Below are 26,008 nucleotides of genomic sequence, written 5' to 3'. Positions count from 1 at the left end.
TCAAATCCATCTTCTCCATGATGGCAGAAGTGGAGAACTTCAATGGACCATGACGTCTATTCTCAAACATGTCGACTACGCCGATGATATCTGTTTGCCCTCTCAACGAGTTATGAAACATTATCAAATGACTCTGGATTTGGAAAGAAAGGCAAGCAGGGTTGGACTGAAGGCAAACACCAACAAAATCAAGATTCTCAATCTGACGGGCCAACTCACTCTCTCTATCTGCATTAATGGGGAGTGTTTGTATGCTAAGAAGTATGGTTTCTACCGACGGTGGCGCTAAGCTTGTTCTGGAAGAATGAATAGCACTAAATCCATTTTCGTTCCATCAATCCATCAACTGAAACTGTTTTGTGCTATTCTTTATGTGTTACTCTATAATTACTCGAAAGCTTCAGACCTTAGTGCACTTTTGTCTGGAACGTGTCAACGGGGTACGCTGGCCTGAACAAACCATTTCTTTCAGAACACGGCGAACTGACTTATGCGGTACACAGGTCAATTATCCGTGGATGAGGTGGACGGAAAGTGGAAGTGGCAATGGATGGGTCACACATTAATGAGTGTCGATAATCGCATGGTGTAACCAGGAATGGAGTCAACTCTCCCTGGAGGAGTTTAGTGTTCTCGGAAAATCTGGGAGGAATTTGAAGTTCATTTCAGCGAACCATCAACCATTGCGCGGAAGCTTGGTTCACGTGCTATGTCCTATCAATGTGAATGGTAATCATATTTACATATAAGTCTATATGTGTGTTGAGATGTGTCTATGAAATGTGTTATTGGCTCTAAATAAGCTGAACATGGAAAGGCATTGCTTTCTGTAGCCAATTCAAGGAGAATGGCTTTAAATTTGATTATAGTTGGCTGGGTTTACCAGATTGGAGAAGGAGATACTCTGATAAAATTCTTTTCAATGGCACGCTGTCTATCATTAGAATTCCTTTCATACGCGCAGTGACTCATTTTACGCTTTAGTACAACAAAACCTGCATATCCCTTCGTATCCCTTCTGCATAGAACACTGCAGAAGCAAAAGGATTTTTTTTTGGTAGAGGGTGTGAATGCGTTTGTGCCCAGAGCGTAAGCATCAATAAGTTGGCCTCCTATCAACTAAACACATACTGTCATTAGATAAGTATGATAACATAGAACTTCTCTACACATTATTTCTTGGTAGTCATTTAGTTCCAATGCCTTTGGCAGCTTTCAAGTCAGAGAATTCTTTTTATCAACGAAAGGGTAGAGGAAGAATTTATTAGCTGAAGGAACTTCTCTTCTTCGCGAGAAGAATGAAAATGATGCCCAAAAATCCCCTGCGAACACTATCTCACATCTACTACAAGAAAAAAGAAGGTGACAAGTGAGTCGTCTAACATAGATAGATAGATTGGAGATCGCCCCTTTCCGATCTTGCCCAGGTAAAATTGAAGATCAATGTGCTCACTTAGAAGCTGGCTAAGAAAATAATCAATCCCACCTTGTTTTCGGGTCACTTACGTATCCCTCTGTTTGTTGCATTCAAGACAAGTAATTTGTTTGGAATTTTAAAGATCATCTCCCTCTCCCACGTACTGGGAAATATTTTCAATTCCCAGAACCTCCCCCAAATGTTATACTATTCGCAGCCGCAGTGAAGTGCCCGGCAGATCCGGTGGCCACCAATATTTTCTGGTGAGTTGGTTAGAGTTCGTGTTTTCCCACTGCAGGACCACAGGGGGCGACAGCGACATTATAGTGAAGGTAAGGGACACTATAGTGAAAGTAAGTGACCGCCTCTCTTATTACGCACTTATTAGTCTAGAATTTAATTAAAGATTCTTTGCTGATCAATCCAGTCCCAACTGACTTTATGGCAGACACCGTACTCGAATAATGTGGCGCAGATGACGAAGTAATGAAAGTTGCAGAAATCTTTAAACGTTTTATTGTTGTTGTTATAATCACCAAATCCATACCGTTCAACACATGCTGAAGTAACGTGTGCCATAGTCCATTTAAACCAGCAGTCCAGTACCCAGCCTATGTTTTTGGAGTTCTCGATCGAGTTTAAGAAAGCAGGTATTCTGGGGGCTCCGGATATATTTGTCGAAAAACGTACGAATATTGCAAAAACGGATCATAAACTGTTTTTGATAATCAAAGTTTGTGGTTGAGGCCTAATTAGCTTTTCGATAACCAGATAGTTTTGGAAACTTGCAGGCTGCTAGGTGTGTTTGACGCCCTAGCTCCCACGTAAGAGTTCATGGCAACCTTGTTTACAAGAGGTGGGGTTAGCAAACTATCTGTGCCGTAAGCACTTGGTTCATCGCAGTTGGATTTTGGAGAATATTTGTTATCCAGTGGTGGTTTCCTATTATCTCCATTATTAGCTGAAAAATAACCACACTGATCAGGTCGAAAGTTGGTTCCCGAAATACTGTTTTTGTATTATCGTATTATCCTTATGGCTCTAAAGCAATTTATCAATTTACTTAAAAAAAATCACAACTTACTCGTATAATCTGTGGATTCTTGGAACGTAACTCGCAATCGCTTTGGCCGCGACAGGACATTGTATTTCCGCTTCGGCTCGTCTGTCTTTGATGAACATATTTTCCATTGCTCCAGTGTCTCCTAAACAAAATAGACTGAAAATATATAAAAGGGCTGAGCTCATACATAAACACCAAAGACTTAAAAGGATAGGGGAAGGAGTTTTGTTTTTTTTTTGTTATTTGAGACATTTATTTACATACGAAAATGAGTAGAAGAATGAAAAATCGATTGAAATATTATTCTATGGAAACTTATAGATCCACGTATTCGTATACCAATTTCATTTCGCACAATATGAGAGCTGCATTTCTCCTGGTTAAAAAAAAGTTCAAATTCGATATTTAAGCTAATTCAATAAAAAATGTTCATTAATGATATTAATTGACTTTTTAATGTCACTGCTGTGTGGTTTTATGACGTCAACCCCTTAATTATATGGCTATTCTTGCCAGTAAAGATAAAGGTAAGATTCTGAAGACGGAAACTACCTAATTGTATCAGATCTTTTTCTTCAAATTGGAATAGAGTATTTAACCAGAAGTATGTAAATACACTATATATTTTTCCGATGCTTAAACTATAATAATTGACCAATTTCATTCGCATCTGGATAATATGGATGAGTATAGCCTCTTGTTGTTAAGGTGATACCGTATTTTTTAAGGAGGTTTTAATTTTTAAAAGCACTGGCGTGGGCATGCAACATTTTTACCCACTAAAACTACACCTGACTTGCCTCTCTGCTCAGTGGAACCATCATTAGGTATTACAGCTCATGTCGGCGTAAGTTACTTCCAGCATGATGTTCTTTTTTCTATACGCGGGTCGCGCTTTTCTGGTCTCCTTCGCCTTTCAAAATTTACGTTGGAATCATCCGACCAAGAAGCTGCTGGCACACTAATCTTTCTGACATGCAAATATTCACCGCATCCACGGCGAGTAATTTAGTCTTTTTACCCTTCGCAAGTGTCAATGCGGAACTACCTAACCAATTAGCCAAATTGAATGCATTTCTTATGTCCAGTGTCACTGTCACGCAATATTATTTGTTGGTACAACTCTTTTCGTAAATTACATTTTCAGCCAATTCGATGGCATCAAAGGTCGATCTGACTGACTGACTACGGAACCCATACAACAGTTCAGAAAGTTCTACTTTGTTCTCAACAAATGAGGGCAATATATTGTAGATTATTTGCTCTAGCATAGTGTCTAGAATATATAGTGTCTGTAGGAGGATGCCTCACCTGGAGGTTTACTAACCTGCGGCAGCAATACTAGCTTTTGCAACTACCACGATGCAGAAACTATCACCTCGGACTTGCACGCTTTGAACAACTTAGAGAACATCTCCGGTCGGGATGTCATCCCGAGTTTAAGGTCGCTACTCATTATTCCTTTATTCCTAGGATACCACAAATATTCATTAGTTCCTCTCTGGCCGCTGCGAAAGTTGCCGTTTCATTCATAGGTAACTGTCAGCGTCCCTCCTCTTCTATGGGACTGAGCCTTCGTCACTAAAGTAGGGCAAGGGATCTATGTATATAATCGGCCCTTGAATCCTCAATCCCATCACACACAATCACAGCCTTACGTCCGCCTTCAAGCATAAGTGCTTAAAAGATTTCCGGATGCTCTACTGGCTTGGGGATTTTGCTGTTTTCAGTTTATTGATAGACTTGCAAGAAAATAGCAGCGTGTTAGTGCAGGGCTTATAAAACTCAGATCTTCAACCGAATAAGACTCCCCTTTCTGAAAGGCCAGAACTATGTCCAACAGCGCAAAAACTTTTCCTCTTCTGCACAGTAGGTCCTACTCAAAGGCCCGCGCTTTAAAGTCACTGGCAGGACACTGGACTTCACAACCTTGCGTCGAAAACAAGACTTTTAAGTAATTTCAGACAATGTTAGACCTAGTGCGGGCATAGCAGGGCATAGCAGTTCTGCTTATATACACCACTCATTTTCGGTCACACAAAACTATTGGCCGCAAAGGACCAAGCTGTTTTGCGTTATAATTTGGTCAAATTCTAGGAATCGGGGAATGGAAGCAGAGTTCAAGGTTCGCGAATGGCACGCTGAAAATGTACATGTAGTATTATAAGACGCAGGACGGCAGGTGATGCCGTTAAAGAAGAAGCAGTCCCTACACTGTTGTAGGAAGGGCAGGTTCAGAAAGCGGTGGCGGAAGGGGTCCACACGGGGGAAGTTTTTCCTAAAGAAGATTGAACTGGTGAATTTACTTTGCACATTTTCAAGGCAAGGTCATCACAGTTACGGGAAAGCGACCACATCGCGGAACAGTACTCGAGGATACTCTTCACAAGGGAGTTGAAGAGAGCTAAAACCCTTCTTTGCAGTCAAAATGAGCAGACAAGTATACGGCCTGATAATTTTGTTGTTCGATTCTTGACATCGAGGCAATCGGTGTAGAAGCTAGAGTTTGGGTAGAAGTACCTTGTCATTTACAGTGTCATTTCTTCACGTGAATTTAGACATGTCGCGACAAAGTAGGTAAAGTCGAGCAAGTTAGAGGCAGTAGACCTATGTTTAACAAAGTCGTGTTGCTCTTTCACAATGTGGCCGCCAAAATGGGCGGACAACTAGTCGCTGACATATCTTTTGAAGATTTTGAAACAGGAGGAAAGGAGGGAAATGTAACGGTAATTCTCGGCAAGCGTACCATCGCCACTCTTGCGAATTTGAATGATCAGATTTAGGAGCATAATACAGCGTGCTCCTCAACTGAGTTTTTCACTCGAATATAAAAGCTATTATTTTGCCCAAGCTAGAGCTATTCAGCTTCACTAACTAATCACCTCTCTAAGTTCTTCAGGTTCTACTGACGTTTCATTTCAGGTCTTTTCGGCGGGTGTGAGTTTGACCTTGCTTCATCCTTTGTTTTCTTTCCTGTTGGGTTTCGCTTCGCTTGCTAGCCTCCTCGTTTGAGATATACGCTTTCCCCTGTCGAGTTTCGTTTTTCGAAGCTGCTAGTATGATTTTTTTTCTCTCGCTGATTCACTATAGGACCTTTTTTAGCGTACTCTGTTCTTTGGCCATAAATCTATGGCAGTGCGGCTAGGTGCCATTTGGGCTACCTTTCACACTGCTGGGGCAGCAAGTTTCGGGTTTTCCTTGGAATCTCCTTGTGTTTGTTTTTCATAAACTCGGACAGCTCAACTATTTTTACCCCAACGTGGCAGATAGCTTAATTTTCTAGATCAGGGATTGGGTCTCGAAGAACTCCGACTGGAGTACTCCGTTTTATATAGTTCTTTACTTTTGGTATTTACTAAACTTTATCTTTTGTAGCTTTTGACATTAGCAGGGATCTCAGCGTTAACGAGTTCCTGCTGAAAGGTCTTCTCCGTGGTCCTGGAATATCTTCTACAGTCGCCCCTCTTGAACAAGTACGTGGGCTTTTTAATTGTATTTACCGCCCAGCCAGCTCCTCTAAAATGGTTTTGTGTTTTGGGTATCTTGCCCCTAGTCATTTTAGTCTATCACCACAGATGGCGAAACACCTGGTAACACACAGCCTAAAAAGAAAATATGTGGATGTATATTGACACATAAATTTATATACCCCAATTCGTCAACTGGGGTTGCGCTTGATGGGTGATTCATTACAAGGTTTACTGTCTGTCCGTTTTATTTTTGGTCACACCCACTTTGCTCAGAAATGGCTACACCTATTGAGTTGAAATTTGGTAGACATATGTAGTCTTTGGAAAGACATGCATTCCATGGGTGGCATGATTTTAGGTTAAAAGAGGAAGTGTCCCGATGACTCAGTGGTTAGAACGCTAAGCTGTCATCCGAAGGTCGCGGTTCAAATCTCACTGGTTACAATGGGGCTTATATTGTGTCGAATACCAGTCGGTTCAGTTATGAATAAGTACCTGAGTTTAATCAGGGTAATAATCGTGGCAGAGGACAATACTAACCACATTGCCTTCTACAAGGTACCGTAATCTTGTAGGGTATCTTTACGGTCTTGAATGAAGTACCCTCTCACTTCAAGGCCCAGATTCAATTAGATTGTCGTACCAACGATTGTGATTATTATTATTCACGAGGGGAAGGCTTCCATAAAAGTGACGATGGAATGTAAAATAATTTTTTTGGGAATATAGCCGCGTTGGGTATCAAATGAAACGTCGAAACCTTAGCACTTGAACAAAGAGGCCTCAGAATTGACATAGAGTGAAAAGTAGGGGAGGAGGAGGATTCAAAATTGTAAGTGAGACAGGACAATTTTTCAGACACCATCCAACCAAAACATCTAAAATAGAATCAATTGTATGTTTACAATATTTACGGCATAAGATATATCTTATGGTGATCCTTGTCCAAATGAAGTTGAAAATAGTTATATAATAACTACATTTTTGAATTTAATTGGAAGGACTCTTGAAAAGTGATCCTTGAATTACACAATTTTAAGAATTCCAATATAAATTGTGCCTTATATTGGAAAATTCAAATGGAATCGTATTACTATTAACAAAGTTGTCGTAGGTTAAAATTAGAGACGAATTTACACATTAAAGTGAATAGTTTGACATATTTAATTCATATATATTATGACAGTATGCACAAATGGAATCGTCTTGTAACGAACCATTCACATGTATGAAATAAACGAAATCTTTCATTTCTAAAACACTGGGTTTCCGTTTCCGACATGCTACTGAGTTAAAGGTAATTTATTTCTTGATCTCATTGCCCCAGATTGGAATCCCACTGAAAATCAAATAAAGCAAGAAGGAGAGAATTGAAGTAAGTCACCCTTACCTACTTAGATGTATGAAGACACAAAGCCTTGCTGTATTGCTAACACGGTGCCTGTCTGTTGCAGGCAGTTTAGTCACAGATGACGAACTAATTGTCACACTTAGCTTTCTGTTTCCAACTTATTAAAGAATGCAAACCATTTACATCTTTACCAAAGTTTCGTACGGTGCTCTTCGAAGTTCTTGTTATGCTATGAGCACAGTTTAAGTCATTGCTCACGATATTCAAATAAACTAGGCATGGACATGAATATTAAAATAGAAGTTTTTTAGTTCTTCTTCTCGCAATTATCACTCTGGAAGAGGTTCCCATTCGAACAATAGTCCCGACACGTGCTTCGCTTCAGGAGTGTAGGGTAGATTCTACTTTTGTTACTGATTACTTCTTACATAACGAACATTTAACTATTCACCATCCATCTCTGAAAGCAAACTTGTTAGCGTGCAGACGTCTACACTCCACCTTGCTCCAAACTTCTTGAATATGGATATTTAGGATAAATTTGAGATAAAGGAACAAACCTAAACTGAAGCTATTTCGCAAAGTTTCTTTTGCTTCTATAATTAGCTTGAGCTAATTGTGTTTTATACCCCTATTGGGATTTATACCCCATTTTAATTAATACCAACTTCCGCCTATTTGTAAAACTTTAGTGAAGAACCGTTGTTTCTATTGAGCGTCGACAGATACTTCTATCTGAATGATTGGCATTACATTGCTTATTGTATTACGGTTGATGATTACAAGCTTGGCCCTTGAGGCCAATAAGAGCTTTATTTTCAAATCAGTCGTTAGAAGTATACAATATTTGAATATTTCACTCGATTGTTGCATGATCAATCAATTTCTCGGTTAACTAGCTCGGGGAGGAAGAGTAAAAAGTCTGGCATATTTTCTCCGTGTTTTTTCCAGGTTATAATTTGGCGACTTCATTGAAGTGAATAATCTACAGAATACTTACGCAAACGTTGTTTATTTTTAAGATATCAGGAGAATTCAATTCTCAACATTTTGGAGAAGTCGAGAACCAACCAAATACCAACCGGCTGTCTTGCGAAAGTGAAACTGTCATAACGTGTGTCCCTCTGTATATAATTTAAAATATAGCGCACAGCGGCAGGTATATATATATATGCCCTAAAGACTTTGCAATGGTTTAACTAGTTACAACAACTTTCCATCTGCATAGTATCCCTAAGCGAAATCTTTGCATTTAAATCCCCTCTCCCTATTCCTTCCTCACAATCCCAACGTTAGCTTTCCCCTACTTCAATTCAGGATTTATTATAGTAATTCCTAGGAATCCATACCGAGATAGTAGAAAAGTGATCTTTCGAAGGGAGAATTGCTTTCCACTTCCCCGCTCAAGAGCAATATTTCTCATCTCTCTTCACCAAAATTACAAATAAAGACTGGCAAAGAACGCTCGAAAGACGTTCAGAAAGGGTTTGACAGGTAAATCTTCCAAAAGCATGAGAAGTTCTTAGTCTAGAAGGAATATATATCAGTTCATAGTAACCAGTTACAAATTCTAAAATACTAAGAACCCTAATGACAAAGGTCACGGTGGTTCGGGAATTCTCATTAATAATCAAATAAAGAATTATGTGATGGAGTAATTGGCTAAGGACTATATGCAAGCCAATCTATATATTTACTGAAATGGAGCGATACTATCAAAATTTCTGTTGTATATTGTCCTCCGAGAATTACCATCTCTGCAGAACAGTTTATAAGACAAAATGCTTGTTGGAAGGTTTATTGTAGCTGGAGATTTGAAAGCCAAGTCTGAAGCTCGAGACTAACTTCACCTAGGGGCCAATCCCTTTGGGCTACCATATCGACGAACTATGGATTCGACGTGTTATAGAGCGATCATCCAACTTACTGGCCAACTGATCGCCGTAAAATACCAGACTTTATCGACTTGGACATTACGAGGAAGAAAGAAAGAAAGAAAACATCTATCTGTCAAACCCTGCTTTAATTTAAGATCTGATTATTCGCAGATTCCATAACATTCTCAAATCTCCAACCAATACTTACCAAGTCTTCCAAGCTAACAACCAAGCAAACTAATTGGTTTAAGTTTCGAAAAATATCGCATTTAAAAGTGAATCTCGAATTGGACCAGACTGTAAATTTCTTTATCGAACTATTAACATCAGCTACCCTGAATGCAATACCGAAGTTCCAACTTTCAGTTTTAGGTTCCCCAAAGAGTTCAAAACAATCGACCAGCTTATAAGAAAAGAACACAGCAGAGGCGTGAATGGCAACAATTTAGACCACCAAATTCGAAAAAAAATCTGGCAGCAGCTAGAAAAGGGTTAGAAGAAGTAGTGAAAAAGGAGAAAGTGCTGCTGTGGAAAGCGAACGCTTTTCTGACCACGAATTATTTGCTTTGAAGAACGGTGAGGAACCTCAATAAGCTAACTTGTGAGAATCAGCAATCCGACTGTCGGACGACAGTTGGGTGAGAAGTGATGCCGAAAAGGGTTCAATCTTTGCTCAACACTTGGTAGGCGTTTCCAGTGGAATCCACCGCTAACGGAGAGAATTATCACTTTTGATTCCCCAACCGATTATGCTCAAAGCTCTCCAAGTTTTGAGATTCCTGCAAGACCATATTGATTCTAAAAAGTCTCTTGATTTCGACCTTATTACCATCAAAAAGATACAAGAGCGGCCAAGATCTGGAATCATTCAAATGACACATTTATTTAATGGTGTCTTACGCCTTCGTTACTTTCCGAAGTTTTCGGAATAAATATTGAAGACCCTGAAGGGAGAAGGTCTGAAGTGTGCAACATTCTATGAACCAACAAGCCAGCTTTACTCACCATTAAAGCTATTCGAGAAACTCCTACTATCTAAGCTACAACAGCACTTGGTTGAAAACGAAATTATTCATCATCAGTCATCAGTTAGCCTCTGAGATAAGCCGTGCTTTGAAAGGTGGAAAGTACTGCTCGGTGGTATATCTTGAGGAAGGACAAGTTTTTGATAAGGTCTAGCATGAAAGTCTCATCAACAAAATCAAAGACAAGCTACTTACGAATACTCATAAAATTCCTGAGCACAAGGGATTTGTTATTTTCCCTGACAAGAATGTAACATCAAAGGATACCCGAAGACAGTGTACTTGGCCCTCTTCTTTACTTTATATATTTTGCCCATTCGCACACGAATAAGCACCTATTTTGCCTTCGATGCGGCGTTAACCTGCACACATGTGTTGTATCTTGAGAGCTCTAGAGTCACCTGAAATTGAGCCATAGCACTAATAGGCCCACTGGAGAGCTAAAGGCACCGAAAACAACATGAAAGGTTTTGTGTATTTCTTTTATAAAGACATTTAAGTATGCATTTGTCCCATTAGTACGTAGCACGCAGCATGTACTTGTATGTATTATGTGAAAATATTCACTTTCGTGTGATATTGACATTTAAAGTCTTGAATTTGCAAAGAAGCGACAACTTTGACCTATTATAACTTTGTTAATAATAGTGCGATTTTCACTAAATTTGGCATAATCGCGCTTTATATAGCCTACATTGCTGCAAAATGGTCGCTTTCGACTCCCGCACTTTCCACCTTTGCAACAAACGTCAAAACTAAGACGGGCTTCGGAAAGTACTAACTGAGACCTTTCATTTGATACTCCACATGACTATATTTTGTGAAAAAAATTGCACCCCCCTTTTGCATATATGGGGACCCCTCCTAAATTCGACGCAGAAGAATGTCCCTCACTCTACGCGTGAGCGTTCACAGTTCCCACCTTTCCATCAAATTTAGTGCCAATCGCTATAATCTTCTTCCAGAAACGAGAAGCGATAGAGCCAATCTGGACTTATGGTGCAAAACTTCGAGGATCTACTTGCACTTCCAACAGGCAAGTTCTTTAAAAAGTGCAGTTTAAGATATTTAGAACGATTACTGTAGCGTCGTGGTACATTAGAAACTTCAATATTCACCGTGACTTGCTCATAAATGAGGAAATTAAAAAATTGCAGGTTAGCTAAGTAGTTTGGCCAGAAACATTCCACAAAAAACTTAATACCATTGACCGAAAAGGGCAAATTATTTGTCCTCATGAAGTTAATATATTGAGTGTAAAATAATTGGTCAGAATGTAGATTGTTTCTTTGTTACAGAAAGGTTTAAAAATAATTGTAGTGCAATAAAACAGTTGTTTTTCGGTTATAGCTAGAGTTTTAGAATGGTACTATGAAAGAGAGTCCTTATGGCCAGACCAGGATTCAGATTGCGCATGGCTAGAGGAAGAAAATTTGCGCTGCGATAATAAAACGGTAAATTAGGCCCAATATGAAAATTAAGCGGCCCAACCGCAAGAAAATCCGGGCCCTATCGGTATCCTTTTTCCTCACCATCCTTTCGGGGGACCGAATTTTTCTACCATTCTGCAACCTTGCTGTTCGAGCGCAGTGTGTAAATGGTTATGGAATTCATAAGCTTTCCTTGAAGTTTGAAGTATCATATCAAGCATTTGTAAATGGTTATCAGTGGTTGCTGCATCAACTAACCCTGCCGGAACCCATAAATCCAACCACATCTGCTGCTCAAACACCTATCAACCAAACCATCCTGTATCTATATGCCAGTTTGCATATCCCTTGTAGTACCATATCATGGGCGTTAGGCTCATTAAATTGAACAATAACTCTTTAGTTGATCAGGCTCGAAGACAAGAGTTAGAGTTGCTTCTTGATGGATACCACCCGCAAATAATACTTTTATATAAACCAAGCTGTATTGCCGTTATAGGCGCTGATTTTCCAAATTCAACCGCTTCTGAATCGGCTATGCAACCATTCCCCGTATCTCTTCCAGGAATTACCATAATTCTAGCCTCTGACAAATTGCCTGCTACAAAACTACCTCTCTGAAAGGCGAGAAAGCCATAAGAGTGTTTCAAGGACATTGAAGGGGTTTTGGATCGTGGATGGATTGTTTGCAATTTATGCAATGTTGACGCAGAGATTACTCTGTCCTGAAGTAAATATCGCTTGCTACCTGCCGAAAGGATCAATAAAAGGCTGCTCCTAGGGGGTGTGATATCGCCATTTCTGTGGAGTACATATGTTCATCCACTCACTACTATTCTAAGTGGACTGAGAAATTGGTTAATACATATTCGTTTTGAGAATGATGGGGTCCTAAGTCCGCATCAATTTAATGCTGGGCCGGACCAAATGGGAAGCAACTTACTCCCTCTTTCCTGGTCCACGGACCCTTCGCTTAGGGCTTGCACCCAAACTTTTTAAAAAAGTGAAGCGATGGCGGCTTTACGGCTTCTTACCAGGGCAGAGGCAAATCGTCAGACGCTGCCTCACCTCTGCCCTGGGAGCAGCGTGACCGTAGCGGCTCGCAGATGCTGAGTGCTCTTTTATATAATTCGTAGAACACGACATGACTACGAATTATATTGAGCGGAAATCCGCCTTATTGACCAGAGCTTGGCCGGAGCTGAAATATTCGTTTTGAGAATGATGGGGTCTTAAGTCCGCATCAATTTAATGCGTGTTCTACGAATTATATAAAAGAGCACTCAACATCTGCGAGCCGCTACGGTCACGCTGCTCCCAGGGCAGAAGTGAGGCAGCGTCTGACGATTTGCCCTGGTAAGAAACCGTAAAGCCGCCATCGCTTCACTTTTTTGGCTAATACCTGCTGGCTACAGAACTCCGAACGATGTCTGAAAATATACACCCCCACTGTTAATTTGATTGATATTTGGTACCACAAGCAACACAATGAAAGCACAGAATCGTCTCTGAGATAGAAAGTTCACTGGAGAATAGGAAGTATTCCTCAAGGAAGGTCTCATTTTTAAAAAAAATTACAAATCCCCCTAAGATGAATTGAAAGGTAGTTGGAAAATTCGCGTAAACGGAATCAAGTCCTGTCATGTCACTTTCATGCTGAACTGGCAAAACTGCGCTAAGTTCTCAATAAATTGTGTAACGATCACTCAACAGAATGAGGTAAAGACGGCTAACATGGAGAAAACATATTGAGACGAAGGTAATGCAAATGCAGCTGACAACAAAAAATATATTTTGGCTTCTAAACAAAAATTCTAAGCTGGGACTTGACAATAAACCCCTGCTCTATAAAGCGGTCATAATACCATGCCAACATCATCAACGGCACAACAACTGGTCTAGGCCTGCCTCCAGACATCCCGGTTTCGCGCCGCGGTCTCCCAGTTCGATATCCGTAAAAGCCGTTTGGCATCCTGACCTACGCCATTACTCCATTTGACACAGGGTCTGCCTCGCCTTCTTTTTTTACCCTAGATATTACCCTTATAGATTTTCCGGGCTGAATCACCCTCATCCATATGGATTAAGTGACCTACCCACCGCAACCTGTTGAGCCGGATTTCATTAACGACCAGATGGCCATGGTATCGCTTATAGATTTCATCGTTATAGAAGCCACATCGTCCATCCTCATGTAGGGGGCCAAAAATGTTCGGAAGATTATTCTCTCAAACGCGACCAAGAGTTCGCAATTTTTCCTGCTAAGAACCCAAGTCTTCGGGGAATACATAAGGACTGGCTAGGACATTGTCTTGTATAGTAGAAGCCATCGTAAGACGTTTCGAGCGAAACAGTTTTTGCAAGCTGGAATAGGCTCTGTTGACTGCCAACAACTGTGCGCGGATTTCATCATCACAGCTGTTATCGGATGTGATTTTCGGCGCTAGATAGGATAAATTTTCAATGATTTCAAAGTTGTAGTCCACTATTTTTATTGCTTTCATTTGACCAGTGCGATTCGATGTTGTTAGTTATTTGATTTTTGGCCCCTCTCACTACTCCTCTTTGTTCTTGTTATGGACACCGTCACACGGGATATCCAACGTCCAGCCCCTTAAACACTGCTTTATGCAGCTGATGTTTAGCATCTGATAGCAAAAATGATCTCGGGCAACTTGTCCAAAAATGGAATGATCGCCCCATGCAACACGGTCTCAGATTGAATTTAAACAAAACTGAATTTTTGTCGACCGATCACCATGAAACAGGCAGAATCACTATTCGCGGCAGTGTTATGAAATCGCTTCACGCATTAACGTAACCTGGATGAAGTAGCATTCCACAACTGGTGTTCTTTGTGATCGACGTATAAAATTTCCCACAATGTCCCTGCCGCTCTCTATGGTTCTGAGTGTTGGCCGACTATAAAAGACAATGAACGGCATCTTGCGGTAATGGAGACGAAGATGTTGCGTTGGACTTGTGGTGTAACACGTTTTGATCACATCCGAAATGAGGATGTCCGCGATCGTTATGGGGTTGCACCGATCGTGGAAAAGTTTCGAGAGAGGCGTCTTCGAGGGTATGGTCACGCAATTCGTGCTAACGAGAATTCACTTGCCAAAATTGGTCTGAACATCGAAGTGAATGGTAAACGACCAAAAGGCAGGCCTAAACAACGGTGGCTTGATACGTTGGATGGTGTTTTAAAAACCTCGTGATTGCACCCAGATCAGGTATTCGATAGAGCCAAATGGCGAAACCGATCGCGACGAGCCGATCCCGCTTGTGAACGGGACAAAGGTTGAAGAAAAGAAGACGTTGCCACCATGTACTTCGCCATGCCCTCATTAATGTGCACCCCATGATCTCGCACCGCCTGCTTGATCTGGATGAAGGTAGACTGTACACCTTGGGTTTTTCTTCCCATAATGTCAATGTCGTCAGCGTAAGCCTTGTACAGTTTTATCCCGGCTATGCTATCATAGACGGCTGACCTGTGTCTGATTTTCCTGAAGTGAAACTTCTTTGGTGTGGGCTAATGACGTTTTGGGCGCATGGGGCTTTCTGGCCTGGTAAGATAGCGGAGAATATCTTATAGAGGGTAGGCAGTAACCTAATACTTCTACAATTGTTGCACTGCGTGATATTTTCCTTTTTATGCATGGGACAGATCATGCCTCACAGTCAGTCGTCAGTCATTGATTTGCTGTCCCAAACTTTGAGCATAATGAATCATTGGTGAACCGCCTGGTGTAGTCGGTCGCTTTCACGTTTAACCGGTTGTATTTCCATCGTCGATCGATGAATTGCACGGACTGTTTCTTGCTTGGTGGTGGCATCTTTAGTAGGCGGGACTTCCAACTAGCCGATATTTTAGCTGTTCAGTAGTTCGTCAAAGTATTCAACCCATCCCTCCAATATGCACATTTTGTGGGAAATCAGATTTCCTTCTTTGTTTTGGCACGATGAGCATCAAGGTGCATAAGACTTCATCCTGCTGACTTGTTGGTAAAACTTGTGAACCTGGTGCGATTTTTCCCTGTACTTCTTGAGTTTACAGACCTGCTGGTTCTCCCAGGCTTCTTTCTTCCGTCTGTGAAATCGCTTCTCCGCTCGACGAAGTTCGTGATAGGCCCTTGCGGGTGCTCGCGTTGCTTGGGAGTGCTACAGCCCAGTATGTATAACAGCATTCTTCTGCTCCGTTGCTAATTTACATTCGTCAAGGCAGCCGCTCCGACTTTTCTAGCAACTGGGGCAAGTATGTTTGTAGCTGCATCAGTGATAATGCTCTACAGGTGGTTGTGAAGATAATTTGTTGACGCTTCATCTCCAGGGCATCTGTTGGCTGCGGTTATTGCGGCATCCATTTCCCCCTTATAGGGGGCTGTGTTGTGAATGGCTTCAGTATTCGCTCTCACCTCATAACAACTCGAGCCCGGAGCACTATGCCAACGAGATAGTGATTCGAGTCTACATTGTCCCCCCCCCCCTATATGTTGTTACATTCATCATCGATAAACACCTAGTCAATTTCCTTGAAAGTAATCCCGTTGGGAGAGGCCCACGTATGTTTGTGGACCACTTTCCGCGCAAAACACATACTTACAGCAACCATTTCGTGTGATACTGTTAACTGACTAATCCACAGTCTGTTATCATTGGTATCCCTATGAAAGCTATGAGAGCCGACGTATCACTAGAATACGGGCCCCGTCCCTAATTTGCTGTTAACATCTCCAAGTACGATTTTGATATCATACTTGGGGCAGGCTTCGAGGATCCGCTCAACTGCCTCGTAGAAGGTATCCTTCTCCGACTCTGCAGTCTCCTCTGTAGGGGCGTGAACGTTCATGAGGCTTATATTTGTAGATTTAAAAGATTTTTCGGTTGGGTAGTTTCTGAGAATGGGTTCGTTAAAGAAATCATCATTTTCAAGCCCTTCCACTCCACGCCATTCTAGCAAATCTAAAAACTAAGATCGGATCCTAAAAGTGTTAGTCGAAACCTTTCATTTGGTACCCAACATGACTATATTCGGTGGAAAAATGTTTACACCCTCCTTTTGCATATATAGGGACCCCTCCCCCCCCTAAATCTCAACGTAGGAGGATATCACTCACTGGGGTCTGGGCGCTCACAGTTTCCACCTTCTCACCAAATTTCATGTCAATCGGTATAGCCGTTTCTGAGAAAAGTGCATGTAACAGACAGACAGACAGATAGACATTGAACCGATTTTAACAAGGTTTTGTTTTGCAAAGAAAACCTTAAAAAAGTCACAAAATACAGTCGTTACCAAAAAGATGGGAAAATTAATTGAATTAATTATAAGCAAAAGAAACCATTCTGTTTGATATATGATAATTTTTATTTAGTAATTTGCAAACAACAACAATATTTCTATGCACATATTATGTGCATGTTATGCTTCTACCAAAAATAATTTTATATTTTTGGCTAGAAGCATAATAAGCATGGTCGAAAACTGTCGCTCAGTTTGTCTTTCTTCAACATTCTTGAGAACTACTTCAAAAATTGCCTTTCATATCACTTTGAAAAATCTCATTGCTGAGTGATGAACCGAACTTCAAATATTCTATGACATAGACAATGCTGGGCAGGGCATGGTTTCATCGTTTATCACCACTTGTCCCGTCCCGGAAATGTCTATGGAATGGAATGTATAGAGTGCCTTTCAATAGATGGACTCTGGCAGCCCCTGGGCCATGTTTCTTCGGGATAAAGCCTTGTTCAGGACTCCCATTCTTTATTTATATCTGATTTCGTTTTTCGTCAATGGTTACCCTTTCTCAATTAATTAATACAGCTTTCTCTAACTAATAATATAAAATAAGTAAATGGTTAATTTAATTATAAATACATATTTAATCAGATAAGCAGGCTTAGAATTTTTTTTTTATTTTTTAAAATAGGAGATGGAAGTAATTCATCTCAACTTTGCTGACAAAATCTCTAAATTTACTTTAGTACTTTTCAGAATTACTTTTAAGGCAGTTTATCATCAAATCATCAAATTAGCTTCTGATGAAAAGATTACTTCCGATCACATGAATGAAGAGAATGAAGAAAAGATAGTCCCCTAATTGCGGCAAGATTTTAAGTACTCTCTACAGAATGAAAAATAAGGAAAAACCTAGAAGCGACTGAGGCCGGTTTACTCAATGTACACATAGAAGAAATACGGGTATGAGTCGAATAAATCGTAAAGTAAATTATTCTCTTTATTAGATTTGCAAAATTTACAGTGGCAAAGTCTGTAATTTATGTCTTCGTTTGTAATGAGCTTGGTTCAATATTTTAGAGTACAAGTAAATTCGATTCGAAAAAAAAAATCAATTTTCTCATTTTCAGTTTCTTCCTGGGAAAGGAGTCAGCTATTTACATGTTTAATGGAATGGTATCAACTGCTTTCGCTTGTTTTTATAACAATATTTTTGAAAATATTCAGACAAAGCATCTCATGATGTTAGTCTCCCAAGGGGCACAAGGGCCTGTCGATGGGTTAAGGGATCAAAAGTGGACGGGTGGACTTTTCACAATACACCTCTCTTTTTTCTTGGCATGCGCCTTGCAATTTGTGAAAGTTTTTAATGAAAATGCATATATATGAATGTGCCAAACAACTGGGAGGGTAATTACAGCTATTAATGGTGCAAACAAGGATGTTAATATCAAATGTGGATGTTCTTCGTTTATAGAAACTTCACGGCGAATTAGCCACAAGCAGTCTTCAATATAAATTGGTCGCAATGTTATAAAAGATTGTTAGCTACATGATTTTCCCTGTGTCTGGTTTACAATCTATTAGGCATCCTTACGAAGCGTTAGTTTGGAATGTAATGCATTTTATAATCTATGTAAAAGGGAAACAATGTCTTATGAATGCAGCGTGGCAACGCTTTGTCACCACAAAAAGTGCTGGGACATATATACTTCAACCTTTCATCAATTACAACGGTATGCCCACGACTTGGTGATCTTAATGTCAGGGATGTTTTCCTCCATTGTGGGTGACGTTATGGAATGAACGTTAGAAAAGTTTTGCCCGTGGGCCGAAGGATGCGAACTCGCCATAAACTGAACCAAAACGGAACTGATGGTATTCATCCCCAAGACAACGGTACAAGGGCGGAGTTCAGTGCCTATCATGGATGAATGAAAAAAGATTGGTTCTTTCCTCCAATGTTAACTGTCTGGGTGAAACCCCGGATCTAAAGTAAATTAAAGGTTGAACAAAGAACTGCGGGTTAAGAACACCTGAATAGCCTTCTATGCCTGCAAGAGAACCTTTGCAAAGAAATAGGGTCATAGGCCGAGGATGATTCTCCAGAACAGAGCTGTGGTGGGTCCCATTCTAACTTATGGTTCTATTGTATAGTGGCAGGTTTGAACAAAAAGTAAAATGGATCGAAACTTAATAGGATTCAAAGAACCGCGTGTGGAAGTGCTACCGGGGCTTTGCAGTCGTGCCTAGCAGATACACTTAATGTACTCCTGCAACTCCTCCCCATAGACCACACCCAGTGCCGTCAGATTACGTGAGTCCGAATGCTGGCCAGCGAAGCTCTACGGCCATAGTAACATCCTAGACAAAACTGGGCATTCTCCGCGGATTATGCCATACGTAGACTGAACTTCACAAGAAGCTTTGCCGTGTGCTTTCCAACCAGGACAGAGTGGTAGACCGGCGATATGTTGCAAGGCACAGTATTCTTTATCGACGGATAAAAGATGGTTTGTGGAGAAGGTGTAAGGGTTTTCTGACAGCGCATCCGAGTCGTATGGTCACTCAGGTTTTACCAGTGTATTTCATGCGGAAACACTGGCGATATTGGAAGCCTATTGATGGCTTGGGCATGATCCGAGCTACAAGCGTAAAATATCCTCCACGCTGTTGGGGCAGTGCACAAATTCGCTGAACAGTCTGGGCCGCACACTCAAGACCGCTTTCCTCTGGGTTCTCGGTCATAGGAACATAGAGCCGAGTGAGGGAGCTGATGGATTAGCTAGGCGCGGCTCTGTTCTTAACATCGTGACCTTTCATTGGATACCTCACATAACTATACTCGGTGAAAAAAAATTTACAATCCCCTTTCGCATGTGTGGTGGCAGTGGGATTAGTATGATGACTTGACGGCAGATACCAGTTGTCTCAGCTGTGAATGGGTATCTGAATCAAATTAGGTAATTATCACGGGCGAACGTAATGCTAAGCACCACGTACAGGATACTGTAATCCTGTAGTGTAGCGTTACGATCTTGAATGAAATGCTGTAATACACTTCAAGGCCCTGATCCAATTCGATTGTAGCGCCAATAATTACTATTATTTTGCATATGTGCACTCCCCATCTTTCCAATCAATTTCAAAATCAAGGCTTTGGAAAGTACTAAGCAAGACCTTACGTTTGATACCCCACATGACTATATTTGATGAAAAAAAAGGCATACCCCCTCTTTTGCATGTATAGGAACCCCCTTAAATTTGATGTAGAATTATGTAACGCACTGTATGCGTGAGCGTTTACAGTTCCCATCTACCTATCAAATTTGGTTTGAATCACTACAGCCGTCTCCAAGAAAAATGCGTATGACGGACAGACAGACAGGCAGACGAACAGACAGTGAACCGATTTTAATAAGGTTTTGTTTTACACAAAACTTTAAAAATGAATATTCTTGAGAGTGGCTTGAGGTGAGCGAAAGTAGGTGGTATATTCAGCTGCTATGCGGCACCGAGTCTTACGGGAGAGGAGTTCCAATCCATGATTGAGAGGCTAATGAGGGATGTAAACGACAATAACACTAAAATCATAGCTGTCGATTTTACCACAAGAGGACGTGTATTACTTGAAGTTCTTTCTGGTCTGAATCTTGTTCTAGTAAACATTGGATACGTTAACACTTTCCGAAGAAGTCAAATGAGGATAGATATCACATTTGAAGAATCGGATTTCCTGATAATAGTTTTAGTCATTTTTCAAATAAAAATAATATCGCTTCGGCCTAGTTTGGGTCTGAATATAGGGTGGATTTGACTTGATGTAATTCGCACTCATGTCGTGTTCGCGATTATACACGCTCCTCCAAGGACAGTGTCTGATGAGTTACCTTTGCCCCAGAGGAGACCGTCAGTCATTCTTTTGCAAATCTGGGTTTTAGTTTTTTCCAATAAATTACGTGTCAGAGGCAGGCAGATGTATAGACTGAAATTTAACTTTTTTTAAAAGAGATTTTCTTTTAAGCCAGCACAAAACCTTAAGATACCTCAATATATAATACCTACTACCTTCAATTTGTATGAAAATGCACGTACGACAAATAACAAACAAACCAGTTGTTACTTCTTCGGCTTATTGCAACCAATCCATCAATTGGTTGTTAGTTAAAAGATTAACTAGTCAAAAAATATGCGTTGCGTAAACCAGAAACGACGCTAATCATGGCTATAATTACGATGGTTTTATGTAATTGAATGATTATTAGAGTGATTACCATTACAGCATTATAATCAGGAACTAATGACCACTCTGGTTTACTTACATGAAAATTACAAACTTCGCCAAGCAAATCCTGGACTCGTTTGGATAAGGCGTTTTGAGCCATTCCCCGCATTTCCCTAACTTGGAATCTTCAGATTAACATCTATTCACTTTCCTGATGTTCACATGGGTGGAAAACAGTTTCCAGCGGACGAAGAATTGAAGGTGCTGGTGGGAGACTTTTTCAGGGAGGATCTAAAACGTGATCTCCGCCCTTCACCTTTACCCTTCATATGTACAAATATATCTGTACTTTTTTGAGAAAATTAAATTGTTTGAAACTCACACAAGTTGATTATACATAGTTTCAGGACGCACGTCGAAGATAGAATGTACATGAGCTGAATTTTTTTGTAGGACGAGAACCGGCGGATTTCTATTATTGGAAAAAAATGACAACCCCCCAAGCCGATAACTATTTTATACATTGCAACTTCAACTACGCATAAATGGAACTGCCCGCAACAATATTTTTTAGACAGATAAAAATACGCCAAACCATTCAGACGCGAAACGGCGAATTTCCTACGTGTTTGTCCTTATTTTAGATGAAATGAGGGTATCAATGCAATTTACACTGTTCGTTCCATATCGAATTGACAATTGTCAACTAAATTAACACTCCAACGCGAAAATTTGATAAGGAACTTTAGAGAAAGATTCGTGGCACATGAGCTACAGAATGACACACATATTACTGCGGAAAAAGGCATTTGTTGGCATCCTATAGTAAACTCAATTTACCAAATTCTGTTAAGCTACGTAAATTTCACAATATCTTTTGTACATAGATATATACTTATGTTTATTTGTGTATCACATAAATGCAAATAAACCACTTGTATTCCTCGTCAAACTCAAACGGAAAATCAAAGTCAATACAATATCTTCAGACTTTTGTCACACTTCTTTTGATCATACATATCCAGTTATGTATGTATATACAGTGGCAGTACAAATGATAAGAAACGCTGTGTTTTTTAAGAAATCTTTTTAAGTAATAAGCTGAATGATACCTTCTACGAGGCAATAAAACGAACCCCCGAAGCCTGTCCCTGATATGATATCAAAATCATACTTGGGGGTTTTAACAGCCAAGCAAGCACTGAGCCCGTATTCAATATTGCCCAGAATCCCCTCTGACAATCAGGTGAGAGTTAACACTGAAGCCATCCACAACACAGCCCTCCGCAACACCTATAAGAGGGAAATGGATGCTGCAATAACCGGAACTAACAGATGTCCAGGAGATGAAGCATCAACAAATGATCTTCACAATCACCTGAAGGGCGTTATCGTAGATACGATCACAAACATACTTGGCCCTAGCTGCAAGAAAAGTCGGAACGGCTGGTCCGACGATGAATGCAAGCTAGCAACGGAGCGGAAGATGTTGCAATCTTAAAAAAATGCGGGCACGTACATAGACCTATCACGAACTCCGTCGAGCAAACAAGCAACTTCACAGACGGTAAAAAGAAGCCTGGGAGAACTAACAGGTCTATGAACTCGAAAAGTGCAGGGAGTAGCGTACTAGGCGTGCAAGTTTTACCAACAAGTCAGTAGGATGAAGCCCATGTTCATCCTGCCGAGATAAAGAGCGAAATATGATTTCCGACAGAATGGGCATATTGGAGCGACGGGTTACTTTGATGAATTGCTTAACAACAGAACATCGGCGAGTTGAAGGTCCCGCCAACTGAGGCCGACGGAAAAATACTGCAACCATCAGGTACAGAAGAAACAGTCCGTGCAATTAATCGGTTGATTTTAATCATAAGTCGCCAGGAGCCGATGGAATTACAGCCGAATCGGTTAAATATTGAGACGACCAAATACACCATGCGGTTCATCAACTGATACTCAAGGTGTGGGACAGTGTATCAATGCCTGACGACTGGCAACGAGGCATTATCTATCCCGTACATAAAAAGGGGGATATCACGCAGTGCAACAATTATAGAGGTATTACGTTGCAGAGTACCATCAAGAAGGTATTCTCCGCGACCTTACTAGACCAGATAGCCCCCATACGCCCAGAACATCATAAGCCCCTCCCCCCCCAAAGAAACTTTACTCCAGGCATATCAAAAACACATTAGATTTTCTCTTTCCGGCAAACGATGGAAAAACTGTTGGAATATGGACTTTAGTTGCACCATCGATTTTAAGACCCCCGGTAAGACTGTCTACGGCCATGAGAGAACTTAGTATCCCGATGAAATTGATAAGAGTGGCTAGGCTGACCCTGACCAATATGCGAGGCCATATAAAAGTGGCAGGGTCACTCCCGAGATCATTCGACATCAACAACAGGACAAGGGAATATATAAACTCAGCGCAATGTTCTTAAATACTCCATAGGCTATTGATGTAATCATTGCAGAAGGATCCGGAGCGGAAACACCTTGCTACCTGTCGATCAATCTTTCCAGATGTTCTTTCATGTGTCCCAGGATCATTTTAGCTATTATCTTTACAGTGGCTCCGAGCACGCAAATACGCCTCCCCCGCTCTCACTCACTCCCTTCTTTGGAATCTTAACGACAATCCCGTTCTTCCAAAATCTGGAAAACCTCACAGATTTTCAATATTTCTGTACGAGTGGAAGCAGCACCTACAGGGACAACATTATCATCATCAACGGCGCAACAACCGGTATCCGGTCTAGACCTGTCTTAATAAGGAACTCCGGACGGGGAAAATTTTGAGCTCTTGCGTTATAAACACCGTACTTAAACCCTTGGAAAAGTTTAGATATTTTGAGAGAAGACGCGACGCGGTTATTAAACGCAGACTCAGGTAATTGTCCCTCAAAATTACAAAGACTCTCTGCAGTAGTTAACAGGTTCCTAATTTAAAAAATTGATAAAATTCATCCTCATACATATGAATTAGGTGACCCACTCACCGCAACCCGTTGAGCCGGATTTTATCCACAACCAGATGGTCATGGTAGCGCTCATATATTTTGCCGTTATGTAAGCTACGGAATCGTCCACCCTGATGTAGGGCGCCAAAAACTCTTCGGAGGATTTTTCTCTCGTGGCCAAGAGTCCGCCGTTTTTTTTGCTAAGAACCCAGGTATTCGCGGAATACATAAGGACTGACAAGATCACAGTCTTCTACAGCTTGTAGAGCTGTGATAGTAAGATGTTTCAAGCGAAACAGTTTTTGTAAGCTGAAATAGGCTTCGTTTGGCAGCCAACAACCGTGCGCGCATTATCGGTTGTGATTTTCGACCATAGATAGGAGAAGTTTTCAACTGTCTCAAAGTTGTTGTCTCCTATCTTCATTGTTTGCGTTTGATCAGTGGATTCGATGTTGTTTGTTTTTGGATTTTTGGCGCTGCCTTCATTAATGTGTAGCCCAAGATCTCGCGCCGCGCCTGCTCGATCTGGATAAAGGTAGACTGTACATCTCGGGTTATTCTTCCGATGATGTCAATATCGTCAGCGTAGGCCAGTAGTTGGGTGGACTTGAAGAGGGTGGTGCCTCTCGCATTTACATCGTGAATCACTCCAGGGCCAGATTAAAGAGGACGCATGATAGGGCATTTTAGATAGCTGTTGATTTTGAGTGGTCGGCTTTTATCTGGCCTCGTTGATTGTTCAGAGTTAGCCTACTCACTCTTATCAATTTCGTTGGTATACCGAATTTTCTCGTGGCCGTGTACAGTTTTACTCTGGCTATGTTGTCATAGGCAGCTTTAAATTCAATGAAAAGATGGTGGAACTGATAGCCATATTCCAAAATCTGTACTGGTGCTGATTTGACTGTAGAGAAGCTTCTTTAGTATGGACAAATAATGTTCTGGTCGTATGGGACTATCCGATCTAGCAGGATAGCGAGATCGATAGGTATCTTATAGATGGTACTCAGCAATGTGATACCTGGATATTTGCTGCCCTGCGTGATATGCCTCTTTTTATGCATGAGACAGAGCCTCTTTGCCAGTCGTCAGGCATTAATTCGCTGTCCGATAATTTGAGCATCATGATTCGTTGATGAACCGCTTGATGTAGTTGGTGGGCTCCACATTTAACCAATTCGGCTGTAATTCCATCGGCTACTGGCGACTTATGGCTTTTGAACCGATGAATTGGGCGGTCTGTTTCTTCTATGCTTGGTGGTGGCAGCATTTGTCCATCGTCTTCAGTTGACGAGATCTCCAACTTGCTGATATTTTGATTGTTGAGCAGTTCATCAAAATACTCAACCCTGCCTAGGCCAGAGCCTTTTGAAGATTTTCACCCTCTTTAGAAAAAAAGGCAAATAGGCAGATGGACAGACAGACAGTAAACCGATCTTAATAAGGTTTTGTGTTACACAAAACTTTAAAAATGGTTGGGAGCAGATCCTACTTTACAACAAAAGCAAGTTCTGCACGTTTGGAATGAAACAATGAAAGTTAGCTTGGCGGAAGAAGGCAACAGAGCTTAATAAAGAAAACCTTGTTTTAACGATTAAGCACGGATGCTTTGAAGGTGTATGTGAGCTACAGGTGTTGAAAAATTGACGTTTATAGAATCTACTACGGACCAGTGTGGTTATTTAAACATTTTGAAACAAAATTTACAACAAAGTGCACAACAGCTGAACCTAGGACAAGATTTTTGGTTCCAACAGTATAATAATCCCAAGCAGAAGTTGTGGCTACTTCATAACACCAAACATCAATTGTATACACCTCCTCAATCAACAGACCTTAACCCCATAGAACATTTGTGAGATTTCCTGGAGCGTAAGATTCGTCAGATCATTAACAAAAGGACTGTGGGCGGTTCTTCAACGAAAAGGATATCCCAC

The 26,008-nt window shown here is 40.9% G+C and overlaps 1 protein-coding gene across 3 annotated transcripts in view; it reads right to left on the bottom strand.

Annotated features, from left to right (window-relative positions):
• The window catches only part of LOC119652468 (pyrokinin-1 receptor), a 513,354-nt gene that overhangs the window by 19,102 nt on the left and 468,244 nt on the right, over positions 1-26,008 (bottom strand). For all 3 annotated transcript variants that reach the window (XM_038056634.1, XM_038056635.1, XM_038056636.1), the window contains one exon: positions 2,502-2,622. In XM_038056634.1, coding sequence (XP_037912562.1) covers positions 2,502-2,622 — 121 coding nt within the window. The remainder of the gene's footprint in view (positions 1-2,501; positions 2,623-26,008) is intronic.

This window comes from Hermetia illucens, chromosome 3 (assembly GCF_905115235.1).
Source record: "Hermetia illucens chromosome 3, iHerIll2.2.curated.20191125, whole genome shotgun sequence".
NCBI classification, from domain to species: Eukaryota; Metazoa; Arthropoda; class Insecta; order Diptera; family Stratiomyidae; genus Hermetia; species Hermetia illucens.
The sequence above is the reverse complement of the archived record's forward strand: the minus strand, read 5'-3'. Positions and strand labels throughout refer to the sequence as shown.